General features: G+C 46.0%; 1 protein-coding gene across 1 annotated transcript in view; it reads right to left on the bottom strand.

Moving 5' to 3' along the window:
• The window catches only part of nid1a (nidogen 1a), a 121,728-nt gene that overhangs the window by 99,052 nt on the left and 1,985 nt on the right, over positions 1-20,691 (bottom strand). Inside the window, exons 3-4 of the mRNA XM_070884666.1 lie at positions 14,026-14,267; positions 740-1,158 (exon numbers count right to left, since the gene is read on the bottom strand). Coding sequence (XP_070740767.1) covers positions 740-1,158; positions 14,026-14,267 — 661 coding nt within the window. The remainder of the gene's footprint in view (positions 1-739; positions 1,159-14,025; positions 14,268-20,691) is intronic.

A 20,691-nucleotide genomic window follows, 5' to 3' on the forward strand; every position in this document is an offset into this window, starting at 1 on the left:
CCGTCAATTAGATTTTTTACCTCACCCTTCAGATTGTATTATTTTTGCATCGTAACTTTCTGGGAGTGCGAGCGGTGCACGTGGGACCATAGTGAACAACAGGATGAACAGTCTGTCTCCCCAACCAATGAGATTTAAGGATAGAGAAAGAAACAAAGTGGACCGACGGAGAAGGAAAGCGGGTGAATTAGCGTCAAATCAGGCACAGAAAGAGAAGTAGAGATTGAGAAAGATTGGATAAAGAGACAGAGAAAAAAAAAGACCTTTTCCGGCAAAACTTTAATTTTAAAATGTAAAACCCTCGAGGAACAATTTACTACTTGCAGTGTGTGACTCCAGAGTTTTATATTTTACCTTTCTGCGCCGGAGAGGTCGAGTTTCACGACAGGACCTTGAGCATGTCATTAAAAAGGTCATTATGACATGAATTACCCGTCCTGAATGGCTGCTGCGAGCTTCTGGTGAGGCTCACGTTGAGATGGTCATTTTTTCATTTGTTTGCGAGGCAAACGGCGGAGTGGCAAATTGTCCAGCAATTTGTGACAATTCGCAACTCACGGCGTATCTCTTCCTTGCTGGGTTTAAAAAAAAAACATACTAATAATGGCGGACGCCTTGAACTCGCCCAAGAGCTAACTACAGCACTGTGGATTTTACAGTGATCTAACACTGGACCTCGAAAACTTCTCATAAAATTATTAAAAAAATGAGTGGGACTCTTGTCAATAAGTTGCCATACCATTTCCCGTCACATCCAACTCGGTGTCCAACAGTTCGACTCTGCGCTGGGGGAACTGTGGAGGTTGGAACTGGACTGGCCTCACTTCGATACGTGAGAAAATGGGAAGCTGCTCCACATAGCGAGGTTCTTCCGAAGGCAAGTCTTCCACATTCTGCTGGGGAGCTGCCCTGTAGACTACAGGGTCCTCCGGGCTCCCAACCTCTTCATCTTCTTCAGGAATATCATATTTTGGGTCTGACCCATTCTCGGTTACATCCAAATAGGAGTTCCTTTGGTCAATGGTTGTAGCAGTACTAAAAGTATTCAGAACAGAGCCATTGGCATGGATCACATGTAGACTGGCGGGCACAATGGTGTGGTTAGAAGAATTCCCAAGTTGGAACATCCAAACTCCTCGTTCTCCAGAATTACCGTCTCTGCGAAAATAAATATTAGACAAACTTGTGGGAACTAACGGCGTTAAATTGTTTTTTTATTTACAGAATGTATTGAAGTTGTCACCTTATAAAATAGTCCTATGAGCAAGATTGATTTTTTACAACAGCAAACTAACCCAACTTGATCTTAAAGTAGTTCAGGGCAAAAAGTCCCTTTTTCATGATCAAAAATTTCAGAAGTGGTGTGTTGTTAATAATCTACTGGTTTCCAAGTGGACTGGCCCATAAAGCACAATAGTGTCATTTAGTTTTTTTTTAAAAAGAGGAAAACTAGTCAACAGATGCCTAGCTTAATAGTCCCAACAGGTCCCACCCATCCCAATATTTATTTCCCCCTCTTACCTCTTTAAAATTTTTAGAATCATAGAATTTTAAAGCACAGAAGTCCATTCAGCCCATCGCCCTGTGCTGACTCGAAGTGCTGTTCACCCCTACTCCATGTTGTGTTTTGTAGCCAGTTGGCTATCCATTCTGCTACTTGTCCCCTAACTGTCCATGCTCTGACCTTAGTCATGAGTCTATTATGCAGTATCTTATCGTAGACCTTTTGAAAATCCAAACTTATTACATCTACGATATTACCCTTGTCTACTCTTTCTGTTACTTCTTCAAATAATTCAATAAGATTGGTCAAGTATGACCTTGCCTTTTGAAATGCTGACTATTCTTTATTATATATTGAGTTTCTGGATGTTTTTCTATTATATCTTTGAGTAACGATTCAATAATCTGTCCTGACACTGATGTTAAGCTTGTCTATTGTTCCCTGGACTTTTTCTACCTCCCTTTTTAAATATAGGAATCACATTAGCTGGCTTCCAGTCCTCTGGTACTTTTCTCTTTTCCATTTAATTTTTTATATATATATATAATATATATATATGTAATAGTGCCTCTGCCATCACTTCCCCAACCTCTTAATGTGTGCGGATGCAACCGATCTGGACCAGGGGTTTTATCCTCTCTAAGTTTAACTAGTTTATCATTACCTCCCCCTTTCTGTCATGTATTCAACTGTCATTGTAACCCATGTATAAACTGACCCAAGTTGTACACCTTGAGAACACTGACCACAAGGGGGTGAACTTGTGGGAGACACTCCTAACCTGGACTTTCCAGTACAAAAGGGGAAGCTCCACCCACCGTCTGTGTCTTGAGGTCTTGGTAATAAAGGTAACTGGTCAGTGATCTTCTCTCAAGTATGGGCCTCGTGTGCATTTATACTGTATAGTAAGGGCATATTATTGGCGACGAGAAACTGGGATTTAAACCACGCGAGCATGGCCACTAGCAGCACAGAAGAGAGGTACTGTGTTGGTCATGATTGGGACAACTTTATTGAGAGACTACAGCAAAGTTTTGTCACTAAGGAATGGTTGGGACAGGATTCGGCCGACAAATGCAGGGCTCATCTCCTGACGGTTTGTGGATCCAGAACGTACTCCCTGATGAAGGACCTTCTAGCGCCAGAGAATCCAGCGGACAAGACGTTCGAAGAGCTCAGTAAGTTGATCGGGGAATACCTTAAACCGGCGAGCAGCATGCACATGGCGAGATGATGCCAATGCAATTTCTTCTGTGGAGCGAGTATCATGCTCCACAGAAGAAATTTGACTCATTATTTCAACCCGGCATCGGCACTTTCATGGGGACCAAGGTAGTGATTCACATAAACCCGAACGCCAGACCAGTACATCAGATGCGGGAAAAGATAGAAGGCGAATTGGACCGCCTGCTGAGGGAAGGCATCATCTCGCCAGTCGAATTCAGCGACTGGGCGAGCCCGATCGTGCCGGTGCTCAAGGCGGATGGGTCGGTCAGGATATGTGGTGATTACAAGGCCACCATCAATCGGGTGTCACTCCAAGACCAGTACCTGCGACCGAGAGCGGAGGGACCTCTTTGCGACGCTATCCGGTGGCAAACTTTTTTTCAAAATTGGACCTGACCTCAGCTTACACGACCCAGGAGCTGGCGAGTGAGTCGAAGAAGCTGACTACCATCGCGACACACAAGGGGTTGTTTGAGTATAACAGATGTCCGTTTGGGATTCGTTCGGACGCCGCGATCTTTCAGCGAAATATGGAAAGCCTCCTCAAGTCGATTCCAAGGATGGTGGTTTTTCAAGACGACATCCTCATCACGGGTTGCGATACTGAAGAACACCTCCACAACCTGGAGGTGCTCCGCAGACTGGACTGGGTAGGGCTGCGACTGAAAAAGGCGAAGTGCATCTTCTTAGCTCCAGAGGTAGAATTCCTGGGGATGAGGGTAGCAGCAGACGGGATCAGACCGACTGCGTCCAAAACGGAAGCGATCCAGAGAGCACCCAGACCCCGTAACACGACAGAGCTGCATTCGTTCCTGGGGCTCCTGAACTATTTTGGCAACTTTCTTCCCAAATTGAGCACGCTGTTAGAGCCGCTACACGTGCTCCTACGCAAAGGTCGCGAATGGGTCTGGGGGGACAGCCAGGAAAGGGCTTTTGATAGAGCACGCAATTTGTTATGCTCCAACAAACTGTTTTTAGACCCGTGTAAGAAACTAGTTTTAACGTGTGATGCATCGTTCTATGGGGTCGCGTGTGTGTTGCAGCATGTGAATGCCAATGGTCAGTTACAGCCAGTAGCTTATGCCTCCAGAAGTCTGTTCCAGGCAGAAAGGGGCTACGGGATGGTAGAAAAGGAAGCGCTTGCATGTGTATATGCAGTAAAAAAAATGCACCAGTACCTGTTTGGCAGGAAATTTGAGCTGGAGACAGATCACAAACCCCTAACATCCCTTTTGGCCGACAACAAGGCCATAAATGCGAATGCATCGGCCCGCATAGAGGTGGGCACTTACATTAGCCGCCTATGACTATACAATTCAGCACAGACCAGGCACTGAAAACTGTGCCGATGCACTCAGCAGGCTCCCAACTAGCCACCACTGAGGGGATAGCTGAGCATGATGCTGAGATGGTCATGGCTGTTAAAGCGAAGGCTCACCTGTGACAGCCCGTCAGATTAAAGTCTGAACAAATAAAGACCCGCTACTGTCTTTAGTTAAGAAATATGTCCTGAATGAGGACTGGGCAGCCACGTACGGGGCATGCCCTGAGGAGTTTAAACCATTTCAATGGCGCAAGGATGAACTCTCGATTCAGGCCGATTGTCTACTGTGGGGAAACCGAGTAGTCATGCCCCAGAAGGGCAGAGAGGTGTTCATCAGAGAACTTCACAATGAGCACCCGGGCATTGTCATGATGAAGGCAATTGCCAGGTCACACGTTTGGTGGCCAGGGATAGATGCAGACCTGAAACTTTGTGTTCGCAGGTGCAACACGTGTGCTCAGCTGGGCAATGCGCCCAGGGAAGCCCCCCTTAGCCCCTGGCCATGGCCCACCAAGCCTTGGTCACGCATCCATGTGGACTACGCAGGTCCTTTCATGGGGAAAATGTTTTTGATTGTAGTAGACGCCTACTCCAAATGGATTGAGTGTGCCATTTTAAATTCAAGCACATCCTCTGCCACGGTAGAAAGTCTACGGGCAAGGTTCGCCACCCATGGTCTACCGGACATCTTGGTCAGCGACAATGGCACGTGCTTCACAAGCACTGAATTCCAGGACTTCATGGCAGGCAATGGAATCAACCATGTCAGAACGGCACCGTTCAAGCCGGCCTCAAACGGCCAGGCGGAACGAGCAGTGCAGATAATCAAACAGGGGATGCTCAGAATCCAAACGGGTTCCCTACAAAGCCACTTATCACGCCTCCTGTTGGCCAATAGATCCCGACCACACTCACTCACAGGGATCCCACCCGCAGAGCTGCTCAAAACCAGGTTATCCCTTATACACCCTACTATGAAAGAAATTGTTGAGAGCAAGCATCAGTCACAATGTGACTACCATGACAGGAATGCCAAGGCGCGATGTATTGATGTCAATGACCCTGTTTTTGTCCTTAATTACGCTGCAGGGCCCAAATGGCTTGCAGGCACTGTGATTGCCAAAGAGGGGAATAGGGTTTTGGTAGTTAAACTTACCAATAGACAAATCTGCCGCAAACACGTGGATCAAACTAAAAGGAGGTTCAGCAACCCCATAGAAGAAGCAGAGGAAGAACACGACGTAGAGTTTACTCCACCACAGGTGACCGAACACCGGAACCAAGTGGAGGAGAGCCCAGTCACTGTGGGCAGTCCGGACAGGCCTGAGGTACCGCAAACAGCAGACACTCAGGCCAGCGCCCAACAACCGGAGCCCCAACTCAGGCGCTCGACAAGGGAGCATAAACCACCAGAGAGACTCAACCTGTGATCTCAATAAGACGTTGGGGGGGGAGGTGGTGTCATGTATTCAACTGTCATTGTAACCCATGTATAAGCTGACCTAAGTTGTACACCTTGAGAACACTGACCACAAGGGGGTGAACTTGTGGGAGACACTCCTAACCTGGACTTTCTGGTATAAAAGGGGAAGCTCCACCCACCGTCTGTCTCTTGGTGAGGTAACTGGTCACAGAGTGATCTTCTCTCAAGTATGGGTCTTGTGTGCATTTATACTGTATAGGAAGGACATATTACTTTCTATCTTCAATGTTTTGACATCTTTTATGATCTCTTCTTTTAATGTCATGTCCACCTCCCTGATAAATACTGAGGCAAAGTAATTATTCAATTTCTGCCATTTCGCTGTCATTACCTGTGAGTTTCAAGTTTATCCCTTAGTGGCCTATTGTTATTTTTCTTTTGTTAGTCTTGTGTCTGTAGAACACTTTACTATTTCTTTTTATATTCCTCGATAATTTAATTTCATGGTTCCAATTTGTTTTCCTAATTTACTTCTTTCTTTACCTCTTTGTATTCCCTTTTGTTAACCTCGCCTTTATTGTTTATGTGCTTAGTATGTGCCTTTTGCTTTAGCTTCAATTTGCCCCATATCTCTTTATTCATCCACGGTCTTGTTGACTTGTCGATAGTGTAGAGTGAACGATGTATGCGCTGCCTGAAAGGGTGGTGGAAGCAGATTCAATAGTAGCCTTCAAAAGGGAATTAGATAAATACTTGGAGTAAAAATTGCAGGGATATGGGGAAAGAGTGGGGAGAGTAGGACTAACTGGACTGCTCTTCGAAAGAGCCAGCGCAGACTCGATGGGCCAAATGATTGCCTTCTGTGCTGTACTATTCTCTGGTTCTATAAACGGTAACTGTAGGCATAACCAGCCCACTAACTATGACACACAGTCATCTTACTAACTACAGTTAATCAGAAATCTCTGGAAGCCGACAAGTGCAGCAGAATGCAGTCACAAGCTTGATAACTAATGATTTTTTAAGTAGTAAAAAGGATTTATGACCATTTTCAGAACAGAGGAAATGGTTTTAATAACAGGAAACCCAGATTTGGAGAAAACATCCCTTGTTGGCAGAGAGAGACAAGCTTGAACTGTATGTAACCTTCAATGCAATCCGATTACAGTGAGAAATACCACTGTAGTAACCACTACTTTCACTATCCAGCACATTTGCCCATGAGGAGAGAAGCAGCAAGAATGTTAACTCATCATCTCACGGGAAAAGTTTTCAGCAATACCTTCTTGTTCTTTCTCCTAACACATACTCAAGGGCTGGCTTTCCTGCAAATGTAAGAAGGGCAGCTACCACTTTAAGCCAGTACATTTACCCTAGAATTCAATGCTATTGTACAGTCCAATATCATATAAATATACCCTTGAACAAAAGGGCTGTCTGGAAACGTCATCTCCCTTCTATTACATGCCGTTCCTACTTGAATAATGAGATAAACAGCTGTGGAGATCAAGACTGTCCTTCATAGCACAGCTGTATATATGATATATATAATAATTATATACTTACCCCAATTCTCAACTCATGAGATTAGCCAAACCATGATAAGTGGTCAATAAAACAACATTTATGCACAAGATATACAGAAGTTCTGTTGGAAAGATTCAATTACTTCTCTGCGTCCAGTGTAAATAGTAAACAAAGGAACAGGGGGCATATTCAGCTCCTTGAGGCAGTTGCGCCATTCAATTAGATAATGGCTGATCTGTATCTTAACTCCATCTACCTGCCTACGTAACCCATAACAAAAATCTATCAATCTCAGTTTTGAAATTTTCCATTGATCCCCAGCCTCAATAGGATTTTGGGGGTGAGAGTTCCAGATTCCCACTGCCCTTTGTGTGAAGAAGTGCATCCTGACATCACCCTGAATGGCCTGGCTCTAATTTTAAGATTATGTCCCCTTGGACTTCCCCACCAGAGGAAATAGTTTCTCTCGATCATTCTGGGCGGTGACTTCAACTGCATCATCGATGCGGCTGGACGATCCAGCAGAGCTGACGGCAAACTGGACACCACTCCTGATGGATGCGGTAAAAGATGCCAAGCTGTGTGACGTCTTCAGCAACCCTGCAGACGGAGCACCGCTCAGATACACCTGGTCGAGACCAGACGGGTCCGTCTGTTCCAGAATAGACTTCCTGTTTGTGTCCCACACGCTCAAGGTCAGATCCACCGACGTCACGCCGGTGTTCTTCTCTGACCACTGCCTCCTACTGGCCGACTGTCGCCCACAGGAAAACCAGAAAGTTGGCAGAGGGATAGGGAAGCTCAACATGAAACTGTTGACTCCGGAAAACGTGGAGGAACTCAAGAGGGATTACAAAGGTAGGAGAACCGTAACGCCCCTCTGCAATTCCCCGATGCACTGGCGGGAAACAATCAAGACGAACATCAAGAGGTTCTTCATCCTCAAAGGTGTTCAGGAGGCGAGAGGGAGACAGAGGGAATTGTCCCAACTCCAGACGAATATGTAAAACCTGCTCCTGCTGCAGTCGATGGGGGTCGATGTCGCGGAGGAACTCGAAGAGGTGAAGGGCCAGCAAGCCTCGCTCTTTGCCTCAGAGTCCTCCAAGATCATCTTCCGCTCCAGAGTCCGCTCCGTCGAGCAGGATGAGATGCGTTCGTGTTTCTTCTTCCAAAAGGTGCACGGGGGAGCTCTGTGATCAACGGCCTAAAGGAAGAAGACGGTTCTGTGACGTCTTCGCAGCCTGACATGCTGAAGATCAGCAAATCCTTCTATGCCAGGCTGTACGACGTCAAGCCCACAGTCCGCGTGGCCTCCCAGTCTTTCCTGTCGTCTATCTCGGATATCTTAGACGACAGCAAGCGAGAGAGTCTGGACCACCCGCTAACTCTGGACGAGCTGACAAAGGCCGTCCGGTCCTTCGAGACGAATAAAACTCCCGGAAGCACGGCTTACCGGTTGAGTTGTATTGGGCTCTGTGGGACTGGATGGGCCCAGACCTGCTGGAAGTGTACGGAGGTATGCTTCTGGCCGGCAGCATGTCAGAATCAATGAGGAAAGGCATCATCACCCTCATCTACAAGCAGAAGGGGGAGAGGGAGGAAATCAAAAACTGGCGGCCCATTTCACTGCTCAATGTGGACTACAAGATCCTGTCAAAGGTCATCGCCAACAGGGTCAAGTCTGCTCTGGAGCTGGTGATCCACCCGGACCAGACCTGCGCTGTCCCCGGCAGGAAGATCTCTGATAGCCTCACGCTACTCAGGGATACGATCACCTACGTGCGGGACAGGAGGGTGGACACCTGCTTAATCAGCTTAGACCAGGAGAAGGCCTTTGACAGGATATCGCACACGTACCTGATGGACGTGCTCTCCAAAATGGGGTTTGGGGAGGGTATCCGCAATTGGGTCAAACTGCTCTACACAGACATCAGTAGTGCAGTCCTAATCAACGGGTGGGAAACTCAAAGCTTTCCGATCAGATCTGGAGTCAGGCAAGGCTGTTCTCTCTCGGCTATCTTGTTTGTGTGTTGTATCGAGCCCTTTGCCGAGTCCATCAGGAAGGATGCGGGCATTAGAGGGGTGACGATCCCAGGCAGCGGAGGCGCTCAGGTCAAGACCTCCCTGTACATGGACGACGTCGCCGTTTTTTGCTCGGATCCGCAGTCGGTCCGCAGATTGCTCACAATCTGCGACCAGTTTGAACTGGCCTCGGGAGCGAAGGTTAATCGCAGCAAGAGCGAGGCCATGCTCTTTGGCAACTGGGCCGACCGAGCCTCCATTCCCTTCACCGTCAAGTCAGATTTCCTGAAGGTGTTGGGAATATGGTTTGGAGCGGACGGGGCATGCGCCAAAAACTGGGACGGGCGCATTGCCAAGGTCAGACAGAAACTGGGATGGTGGAAGCTGCGTTTCCTCTCCATGGCAGGAAAGAACCTGGTCATCAGGAGTGAGGTGCTCTCGGTGTTGCTGTACGTGGCACAGGTCTGGCCCATCTCTCGCTCCTGTGCCGCGGCAGTCACCAGGGCCGTCTTCCACTTTGTCTGGAGGTCCAAAATGGACCGTGTCCGCAGAGACACGATGTACAAATCTCTGGACAGTGGAGGAAAGGACGTTCCGAACGTGGCCCTCATCCTGATGGCCACCTTTGTGTGCGGCTGCATCAAGCTGTGAACCGACTCCCGGTACGCAAACACCAAGTGTCACTACGTGCTGAGGTTCTACCTGTCCCCGGTGTTGCGAAGGATGGATCTGGCCACGCTGCCGCGAAACGGCCCCACCAGTTGGACCATGCCTGTCCACCTGTCCTTCGTGGAAAAGTTCTTCACAAAAAACCCCTTTGACCACAAGGCCATCAAACAGTGGTCAGCACGTAAGGTCCTGGACGCCCTACGAAAGAAGGAGAGGGTGGACCCTGTCGGGTGGTTCCCTGAGCGGACTGTCGAACTTGTTTGGCAGAACATCTCATCGCCAGAGCTTTCACACAAGCACCAAGACGTAGCTTGGTTGGCGGTGAGGAGGGCCTTACCTGTCAGAGCGTTCATGCACAGCCGATGTCTCAGCAGCACGGCACGGTGCCCTCGAGTCGGCTGCGGGGTGGACGAGACTGTCACCCATCTCCTTCAGGATTGCCCCTTTGCGACGCAGGTCTGGAAAGAGATGCAGTGGTTGCTGTCGAGGTTCATCCCGAGCAGCTCCGTAACACAGGACTCTGTGCTCTACGGGCTGTTCCCAGGGACACACACCGAGACAGACATCATCTGCTGCTGGAGGGCCATCGACTCGGTCAAAGACGCTCTTTGGTCTTGCCGAAACTTGCTGGTCTTCCAGAGCAAGGAGATGTCCACGTCTGCGTGTTGCAGACTGGCACAATCCAAGATCCAGGATTACGTGCTGAGGGACGTACTTAAAATTGGTGCAGTCGCCGCAAAGGCACGGTGGGGAAGGGCCACAGTCTAAAGCCCTTCCGTCACGGAAAACCCGGGGGCAGGAATCAGTACAAAACCCCCCTCGGGCTGTATTTGTAATTTACTTTTTGTGTACATGGAGCACCATGATCTGTAAATACCTATGTAGTGCCATGTACAATGCAAGGTCTGTTGCGAAATGCATGTTGAAAAGAAAAATGTAAATGCACCGTCACCCATTCCGTGTACTGTATAGTGATACATGAAATGTAATTTGTTTGAATGTACTACAAGGTATCCCGTATTAGACCGAATTGCACTTGAACTGGAAAACAAGGAAATGTAACGAACGGAACTGCCATCAGCACCCAAATAATAGTGTATGGGATTGCTGACCGCAGCTAAATGTATTGAAATGCCTTTAAATGTACTGTGCAGATTTCTTTATGAATAAAGTATATTTTGAAATTTAAAAAAATAGTTTCTCTCGATCTACCCTATCAACTCCTTTAATCATCTTAAACATCTTCATCAGATCACCCCTTAATCTTCTATACTCGAGGGAATAGAAGTCTCAAACATTTTGGTTGAAGGACCCCTTTTCAAATGGGTTAGTAATCACGGACCCCTCCCCGTGATAATACTATATAATACTCACAAGAGATACAACTGTAGTAACCATTAATTGTGGGCAGAGACACGAGCTTGAACCATCTGTAGCCTTCAATGCAACCAGATCGGAATGAGACGGGTCCGTGCTTCTCAAACCAATTCTGGGTGCTCCCCGGCAACTGATGACCACTGTTAGCCACTTAGTGTTGGACAACTTTTAAAGCTAGGTGAGTGAGAGTAGCAGCACCATGTGCATGCTGGCAGGCTGCTGGAAGGTTAACTCACCGCCCCACCGGCATGCTCTGTAACAGCTACACTATGGGATTGTGCGTGATTTGCGTGTGCGTGTTCAGGCCCATGTTTGAAGGTCCCCCCCACCCCCCAGAGCGCTCTGCTCATGCGTCGGGAGGATGACACACGGTCGTGGCTCCAGCGAACGGAATCGGCTCGACCGGCAGGCAGGGAGCGTTTGTTGCAAAGTGAACCAGTGGGTCTCCGTGGGGAGGAGGGCCCAGCCGTTGAGAATAACTCGCGAGAACTGAACTTGTGTCGGTTTTATAAAGCGCTGCCTCCGGTAATTAATTATTTTAAAAATATTTCACCTTTATAAAAAGAGACATCACCCTCTGATGCCCTTCCCATAGAAGTTAGCTAATGAGATTTTGAAGGTTCATACCACCAAAAAGCCCCCCCAAAAAACTATGGGTCATTTTAATCATCCCGGAGTCACATTTAAAGCAGGGGTCTTGCTTGCCTGCTTAAAAGAGGTGTTAATTTTGGGCCCCGTGAGAAGGCAGCGGGATCAGTGGAGGTAAGTTACACAAGGCCCTGCCACCAGGCAGGAAAGGGGGTTGAAATCGCCCTCCCCTCCACCAGACTCTCCTTCTGGCAAACCACAGCAATTCCCAGTTAAGGGCTACCTTCACCTTATTGTCACACATCTCTGTCCAAATTAACTTAACTCTGAGCTTATAAAATTGAAGCTGCACGCAAAGTATTGAAAGGCAAAAAAAACATACGTGCCTGGTTATGTTGCAACAACAGCCAGAGAAGACAGTGCTCATCATAGTTTGGGCCCAAATTTCCCCAGGAGTTGCTCTGTTTTTTTTTTGAAGCAGCTTGATTTTTCTGGAGTATCTTTTTAGTTGCAATTCTGGCCATTTCATTTGTGCCAGTGAGTGAGTTAGTTTTTTTTTTAAGTTTTGTTTTTTTGTCAAAAGGGGGCGTTACCAGCCACTTATGCCTGTTTTGGCCATTTAAGCAAGTTTAGCCAGCTAAAAGTTACTCCAAACTAACTTAGGCTCGCGTAAGTGGGCACTCTTGTACATTCAGAAAAACCTTGCATGACTTAAGAAATCAGCGCAGGCAGCCAGAGATAGGGGAGGGGGAAGGGGGGAGGGGGCCTTGCAAAGCACTAAACACCTTCACAACAACATTAAAGAAGCATAAATACATTTAAAGCACCAAGCACTAAACAAAGTAGTACATTTGCACCAAGCACTAAAAGTAATAAACAATTAATTAATAAAAAATAGAAGAAACCCTGCACCTAAAGCACCAAGACCAAAGTAATAAGCAATCAATCAGTAAATAACAAATTAAAAACTAGAAGTCCTACCTTAGGGAACACAGCGGACCTCCGGTGAGGGAACCCATTCGGCCAAGGACGGCGTGCTTCGGGGCCCCTCCCACACAGCCTGCAGCACGTACTCACAGATTCGGCCTGCCAGGAGCTACTGCACATGCGCACAGACTCTAGCGCGCATGTGCAGAGGTCCCGGCACTGTTTTCAGCACCGGGACCTGGCTCCACCCCCAATCCACTGGGCCACGCTTTGCCACCACCGAGGAGAGGCTGGGGAGCGGCCAGAATCGGGAGGAAGATTTTCGGTGCGCTTGGAGGCGGTTAAAAGTGGCGCATATCGGGTGAGGGCACCAGAAAAAGGGGTTGGGGAAATTTGAGCCCATAGAATAGTTACAGCACAGAAGACGGCTGTCAGCTAGCCCCACTCCCCCCGCCCTTTCCCCGTAGCCCTGCTAATGTTTTCCTTCAGATACTTATCCAACTCCCTTTTGAAAGATAAAATTGAGTCTGCCTCCGCCACCCTTTCAGGCAGAGCATTCCCGATCCCAACCACTCGCTGTGTTCAAAAAAAATTTCTTACATCGCCTGTGGTTCTTCTGCCAATCACCTTAAATCTGTGTCCTCTGGTTCTCGACCCTTCCACCAATGGGAACAGTTTCTCTCTCTATCTACTCTGTCCAGACCCCTCATGATTTTGAGCACCTCAATGCTTGACGCAGAACTGAATGCAAGTGTCACTGAAAAGCACATCACACAATTGGTTGCTAGCGCAACTGAATAATGTGTCGCCGCGGTCATTCCGCGTCACGAGACTTCCTGTGCAATTGCATCCTGGCTACAATCCGTGTCTTTATATCTGTTTTTCGCTTTCATTTTCTTTAAGACGTGTTGGGAGTTTTTAAGTTTTAAACTTTTGAACAGAGCAATATGCACCAGCCATTTTGAATGACCTCCAGCTGCTGACCCCCTGGAAAGACCCCCAGCAGTCCATGGATTCCAGTTTGAGGAACTAATCTATGCAGCATGTCCTTATAGTCAAAAGTAGGAAGACATAGAAAACCAAAATCAGTGAGCTTTCCTGACCACAGTAAACAGTATTCAATGGTCAAGTCACATTTACTCTCGAGATCTTCATTATACATAAAAGTGTAAAAAAAACATTCCACACTGCAACAGCAATAACTTTGTTTTTTGATCGACAGAAATCGCTACAGGCTAGAATCATGGAATTTCACAGCATAGAAATGGTCATTGTCTGTGCTGTCCCTTTGAAAGAGCTATCTAACGAGTCCCGCTCCCTGCTCTTTCCCCACAGCCCAGCAAATTTCTCCTTTTCAAATATTTATCCAATTCCCTTTTGACAGAAGGAGCAACAGTTCAAAGAAATTTCAGATTAGGAAATGGTAAATTTGCTTACTGGTAAAGGTTTTTAACAGACTGTTCGCTGCTGGATGTAACTGCATAGGACGGCCCCTCCAGCGTAAACAGCACAAAACTGCTTTCTCCTCGGCTGAAGCCCACTCGAGCCGGTAGTTCCAAGTCAATGTTATTTGCTGCTTTGGAACGTGTCCCATAAAACTGCAAACCATCTTCGGGGTACAGAAGAATAGCATAGGAGCTGGATTCATCGGAAGCCAAAACTGCTTGGAAGGTGTTTCTCTGGTGACACAAAATCCCCATCAACAAATCAATACATGCACAGGAATTTACAACTTAAGAGAACAGCGGTGACTCAGCGGGCGGCACTCTCGCCTCTGAGTCAGAAGGCCCACTCCAGAGACTTGATGCACATGACCTAGGCTGACATTCTAGTACTGAGGAAGTGCTGCACTGTCGGAGGGGCAGTACTGAGGAAGTGCTGCACTGTCGGAGGGGCCATCTTTCAGATGCGATGTCTCTCAGGCAGACGTAAAAAATCCCATGGGACTATTCTGAAAAAGAGCAGGGGTGTTCTCCCCGGTGTCCTGGCCAATATTTATCCCTCAATTTACACCTAAAACAGATTATCTAGTCATTTATCTCATTGCTGTTTGTGGGACCTTGCTGTGCACACATTTTCTGCTGTGTTTCTTACGTTACAATAACAACAATTCGAAAAAGTACTTCATTGACTGTAAAGAGTAAAAATCCGGATATTAGAGATGCATGTAATAGAGATAATACAGTAATCATGGGGGACTTTAACTTTCATATAAACAGGGCAAACCAAATTTGCAGTAATACTGCAGAGGAAGGTTCATAGAATGCATTCAAGATAGCTTTCTAGATCAGTAATTCGAGGAACTTACGAGGGAACTGGCTATTTTAGATCTAGTACTGTGCAGTGAAATAAGGTTAATTAATAATCTTGTAGAAAAGGATCCTCTGGGGAGCAGTGATCATAATATGACAGAATTCTGGTCGAGTTTGAGAGTGATTAGTTAAGCCCGAAACTATGCTTCTAAATCTGAACAAGGCAAACTACATAGTTGTGAGAGGCGAGTTGGCTAAGGTAAGTTGGGAAACGAGATTAAAAGATGTGAAAGTCGAAAAGCAATAGCAAACATTTAAAGAAATAATTTATAATTCGCAACGAATATACATTTACTTAAGGAATAAAAACACCACGTGAAAAATGCTCCACCCGTGGCTAACAAGATAAATTAAAGATAGTATTAGATTAAAGGAAGAGACTTATAATGTTGCCAAAAAGAGTAATAAGCCTGAGGATAGGGAGGATTTTAGAATTCAGCAAAGGAGGACCAAGAAATTGATAAAGGGAAAATAGAATGAGAGTAAACTAGTGAGTAACATAAAATCAAACTGTAAAAGCTATTAAAGGTATGTAAAAAGGAAAAGATTTGCGAAAGTAAACGTGGGTCCCCTACAGGCTGAGACAGGAGGTATTATAATGGGGAATAAGGAAATGGTAGAGACATTAAACAAATACTTTGTGTCTGTCTTCACGGAAGACGACAAGAAATATTCTGGAAATATGGAGAACCAAAGGACTAGTGAGAATAAGGAACTGAAAGAAATTCTTATTAGTAAGGAAATAGTATTGGAGAAATTAATGGGACTGAAAGCCAATACATCACCTCGAACTGATGGTCTACATCCTAGGGTTTTAAAAGAGGTGGCTATAGAAATAGTGGATGCAGTGGTGTCATCTTCCAAAATTCCAAAGATTCTGGAACGATTCCCGCGGATTGGCAGGTAGGAAATGTAACCCCGCTATTTAAGAAAGGGGGAGGGGGAGTGAGAGAAAACGGAAAACTACAGACCATTTAGCCTGACATCAGTAGTCAGGAAAATGCTAGAATCTAATATTAAGGACGTGGTAACAGTGCACTTAGAAAATAATCATAGGATTGGGCAGAGTCAACACGGATTTATGAAAGGGAAATTATGTTTGACTAATCTGTTAGTTTTTTGAGGTTGTAACTCGCAGAATAGATAAGGGGGAACCAGTGGATGTGATGTATTTGGATTTTCAGAAGGCATTCGCTAAGGTGCCACACAAGAGGCTATTAAACAAAATTAGGGCTCATGGGATTAGGGGTAATATACCAGCATGGATTGAGGATTGGTTAACGGACAGAAAACAGAGTAGGAATAAACGGGTCATTTTTGGGTTGGCAGGCTGTAACTAATGGGGTGCCGCAAGGATCTGTGCTTGGGCCCCAGCTATTCACAATCTATAATCAATGATTTGGATGAGGGTGCCAAATGTAATGTATCCAAGTTTGCTGCTGATCATAGAAAGCTAGGTGGGAATGTAAGTTGTGAGGAGAATGCAAAGAGACTTCAGGGGGTTATAGACAGGTTCATCGAGTGGATAAAAGCATGGCAGATGGAATATAATGTGGCGAAATATGAAGTTATCCACTTTGGTTGGAAAAATAGAAAAGCAGAGTATTTTTTAAAATGGTGAGGGATTGGAAAATGTTGGTGTTCAGAGGGACCTGGGTGTCCTTGTACACGAATCACAAAGTTAACATGCAGGTACAGCAAGCAATTAAGAAAGCAAATGGTATGTTGGCCTTTATTACAAAAGAATGACTATAAGAGTAAAGACGTCTTACTGGAATTATATAGGGCTTTGGTGAGACCATACCTGGAGTATTGTGTACAGTTTTGGTCTCTTTACCTAAGGAGGGTTATACTTGCCATAGAGGAAGTGCAACGAAGGTTCACCAGACTGATTCCTGGGATGGGGGGATTGTCCTATGAGGAGAGATTGAGTAGACTAGGCCTATATTCTCCAGAGTTTAAAAGAATGAGAGGTGATCTCATTGAAACATACAAAAGTCTTACAGGGCTTGACAGGGTGGATGCAGGGAGGATGTTTCCTCTGGCTAGGGAGTCTAGAACCAGGGATCACAGTTTCAGAATAAGGGGTCGGCCATTTAGGACTGAGATGAGGAGAAATTGCTTCACTCAGAGGGTGTGAATCTCTGGAATTCTCCAGCCTAGAGGGCTGTGGATACTCAGCCGTTGAGTAAATTCAAGACAGAGATCGATATATTTTTGGATATTAAAGGAATCAAGGGTTATGAGGATAGTGCAGGAAAGTAGAATTGAGGTAGAAGATCAGCCATGATCTTACGAAATAGCAGAGCAGGCTCGAATGGGCCGAATCTCCTGCTCCTAATTCTTATGTTCTTAAAGCACTTTGGGACGTCCTGAGGTCATGAAAGGCTTTATAGAAATGCAAGTATCTCTTTCTAATAATATCACCAGGAAATAAAAATGCATATGCATCAATGACAATATAGCCCTAACCCAGTGGGTATTTAAATTGTTTGGGCAGATACAGGATATCCAAATAGCGACTTCCCCAAGTTATTAAACTGGTTGACCCCAAATTTAGCACAGTTGTATCTGACAAAGCACAGGATTTAGACAATGATTAGAGAAAGTCTACCAACTCAAGATAACAGAGGTTAGTATGCCCCATTTATCCAACATCACTGAATCAGATTATCTGGTCATGGGAGCTTGCTGTGCGCAAATTGGCTGCCCATTTCCTACATTACAACAGTGATTACACTTCAAAAGTACTTCATTGGCTGTAAAGCGCTTTGGGACGTCCCAAGATGTGAAAGGCGCTATATAAATCCAAATGTTTTCCCCGCTCACTGTTTCTCTGCAGTGACTTTGAACATTTTTTTTTACACACACACACAAATTGTTGGATGACTTTCTGTGAAAAGTTGTGAGCAAGATACAAGCATTTTAGATTCTCCCTAATATACCTGGGGTCCAGAATAGTACTGTGGCTTTCTGTGAAGAAATGGGTATTTGAAAAGAACTGTAGCTCATTGACAGTAATCACTGTAAAGCCAGATGGGTGGCTGGGATGGGGTTTAAAGCTTACAGCTGCCCGGTGATTCGAAGTCCTAAGGGAGTAATTCAAGGGCCTGGCAGAGGTGGGGGGCAGGGGGGGGGGAAAGAACATCTTACTTGTGCACACAAGTAACCCCAATGCTCTAAAGAGATCTTACAGTAAGAGAAATTGTGAAGTTGGAGAAAGTGCATGTTCTGCATTAAAAATTTCCTTACAGAGAATAAATTGTTCACCGACTGGCTTTTCCGAGCAAATATTCCAGAGTGTTTTCATTGCAATCTTAATCTCCTGTAATGAAAACACGCTGGACCATTAGCTCGGAAAAGCCAATCGGAGAACAATTTATTCTCTGTAAGGACATTTTTAATGCAGAACATACACTTTCCCCAACTTCACAATTTCTTTTACTGTTCCAGTTCCCTCGTTCGTTATCTCTCTTTTGCTATTTAATCACAAGTAAAGTTTCTAATAACAGCAACTTGTATTAAAACATCCCAAGGCGCTTCACAGGAGCGTTATCAAACAAAATTTGACACCGAGTCACATCAAGTGATATTAGGACAGCTTGGTCAAAGAGGTAGGTTTTAAGGAGAGTCTTAAAGGAGGAAAGAGAGGTAGAGGGGTTTACGGAGGGAATTCCAGAGCTCAGAGCCAAGGCAGCTGAAGGCATGGCCACCAACAATAGAGCGATGGAAATCGGGGACGCTCAAGAGACCAGAATTGGGGGAGCGCAGAGATCTCGGAGGGTTGTAGGGCTGGAGAAAGTTAGAGATAGGGAGGGGTGTAAGGCTGTAGGCGGTTACAGAGATAGGGAGGGTTGTAGGGCTGGAAGAGGTTATAGATAGGGAGGGTTGTCGGGTTGTGGGATATTAGAGATAGGGAGCGTTGTAAGGCTGGAGGAAGTTAGAGATATAGGGAGGGTTGTAGGACTGGAGGAGGTTACAGAGATAGGGATGGGTGTACAGCTGGAGGAGGTTACAGAAATAGGGAGGGTTGCAGGGCTGGAGGAGGTTAGAGATAGGAAGGGTTGTAAGGCTGGAGGAGGTTACAGAGATAGGGAGGGGTGTAGGGCTGAAGGAGGTTAGAGAGATAGGGAGGGGTGAGGCCATGGAGGAGGTTACAGAGATAGGGAGGGTTGTAGGGCTGGAGGTGGTTACAGAGGTAGGGAGAGTTGTGGGACTGGAGGGGGTTACAGAGATAGGGAGAGATGTAGGGCTGGAGGAGGTTAGAGAGATAGGGAGGGGGCTGTAGGGGTTACAGAGATAGGATGGGGCCATGGAGAGATTTGAACACAAGTTGACCACTAATTCTGAACAACTAATAACTTGGAGTACTATGCACAGTACTGGTCTTCATATTATAAAATGGACTTAGAGGCACTGGAGGAGGTTACAGAGATGGGGAGGGGCGAGGATGAGAAGGATTTGAACACAAGGATGAGAAGTTTTAAATCAATGAGGGTCAGTGGAATATTCAAGAGGGCACACCCTTGTCACCACCCAACACATACACGAGCATCTAAATACAGAGCATAATCTGGGACCTCCCAGGTCAGAATTCCCACTCCAAAGACTGGAGCACCGAATCCAGGCTCATACTCCAGGTACCAGTACTGAGGGAGTGCTGCACTGTCGGAGGTGCCCTCTTTCAGATGCGATGTTAGACCAAGACCCCGTCTGCCCTCTCAGGTGGATGTAAAAGATCCCATGGCACTACATCGAAGAAGAGCAGGGGAGTTATCCCCGGTGTCCTGGACAATATTTATCCCTCAATCACCACCACCAAAACATATTATCTGGGTCATTATCTCACTGCTGTTTGTGGGAGCTTGCTGTGCATAAATTGTCTGCTGCGTGTCCTACATTACAACAGTGACTACACGCCAAAAGTGTTTCATTGGCTGTAAAGCGCTTTAGGACGTCCCGAGGTCGCGAAAGGCGCTATATAAATGCAAATTGCTTCTTCTTGTACCTCAGTAAAGCCTCTCAAAGTGCATTTATCCATTGAGTCACTCGGAGAGGAAGTGAACAGGGGAAAGATGATGGGTGAATGATCATTCCAAGCACATTTCCTCTTACAAAAACTATGGATTACTGGGTTGTGGGAGTTCATAGACTGTTGGAGTTTGAGAATCGTCGATTTAAAGCATTTTGTTTTGTTTAAATCTGGAGCCATTCAAAGCAGTATTCGGGAGCAATGGACCATCACTTTTCTCTCCCTCCCACAAAAAGAATTAGCACAACAAAATATTTTTTCATAATGTAGGAATATTGGCACAGTCACAGACAAGTGAAAGAAGGTGGATCTTCATACTGTTATCACTTCTCCAGTACCAACCAGATCAATCAGTCTGGGCGCAAACTTAGGTCTCAAGGTTTTTTTACCACCAATTTGTTGCCCCTTCTTCTGATGGGAGTCTTCCCTCATTGCGGTCCCATAACCTCTGACTGCCCTTCAGTCGCTCAGCTCAGGGCTCTGGTAAAGCACAGATCAGAGACCCTGAATATCAGATCACTTAATTACAGAAGGGAATTCACTGATGCCCAGCGGTGACCTCACCCAAGTATCTGCACATCCACACTGTATAGCAGGAATCACTGGATAGCAATCAGGAATGTATATCCGTGCCTTAACTTCCCCTCCCTAGCCTAGGGCACTCATTGTGATGGTGCCCCAATAGTTATCCGGGATGATCAGCTAACTCAGCACAAGCCAGGATTAAAAGTGAAACTTTTTGATCTAGATGAAGTAATG

This window comes from Pristiophorus japonicus, chromosome 7, assembly GCF_044704955.1.
Source record: "Pristiophorus japonicus isolate sPriJap1 chromosome 7, sPriJap1.hap1, whole genome shotgun sequence".
NCBI classification, from domain to species: Eukaryota; Metazoa; Chordata; class Chondrichthyes; family Pristiophoridae; genus Pristiophorus; species Pristiophorus japonicus.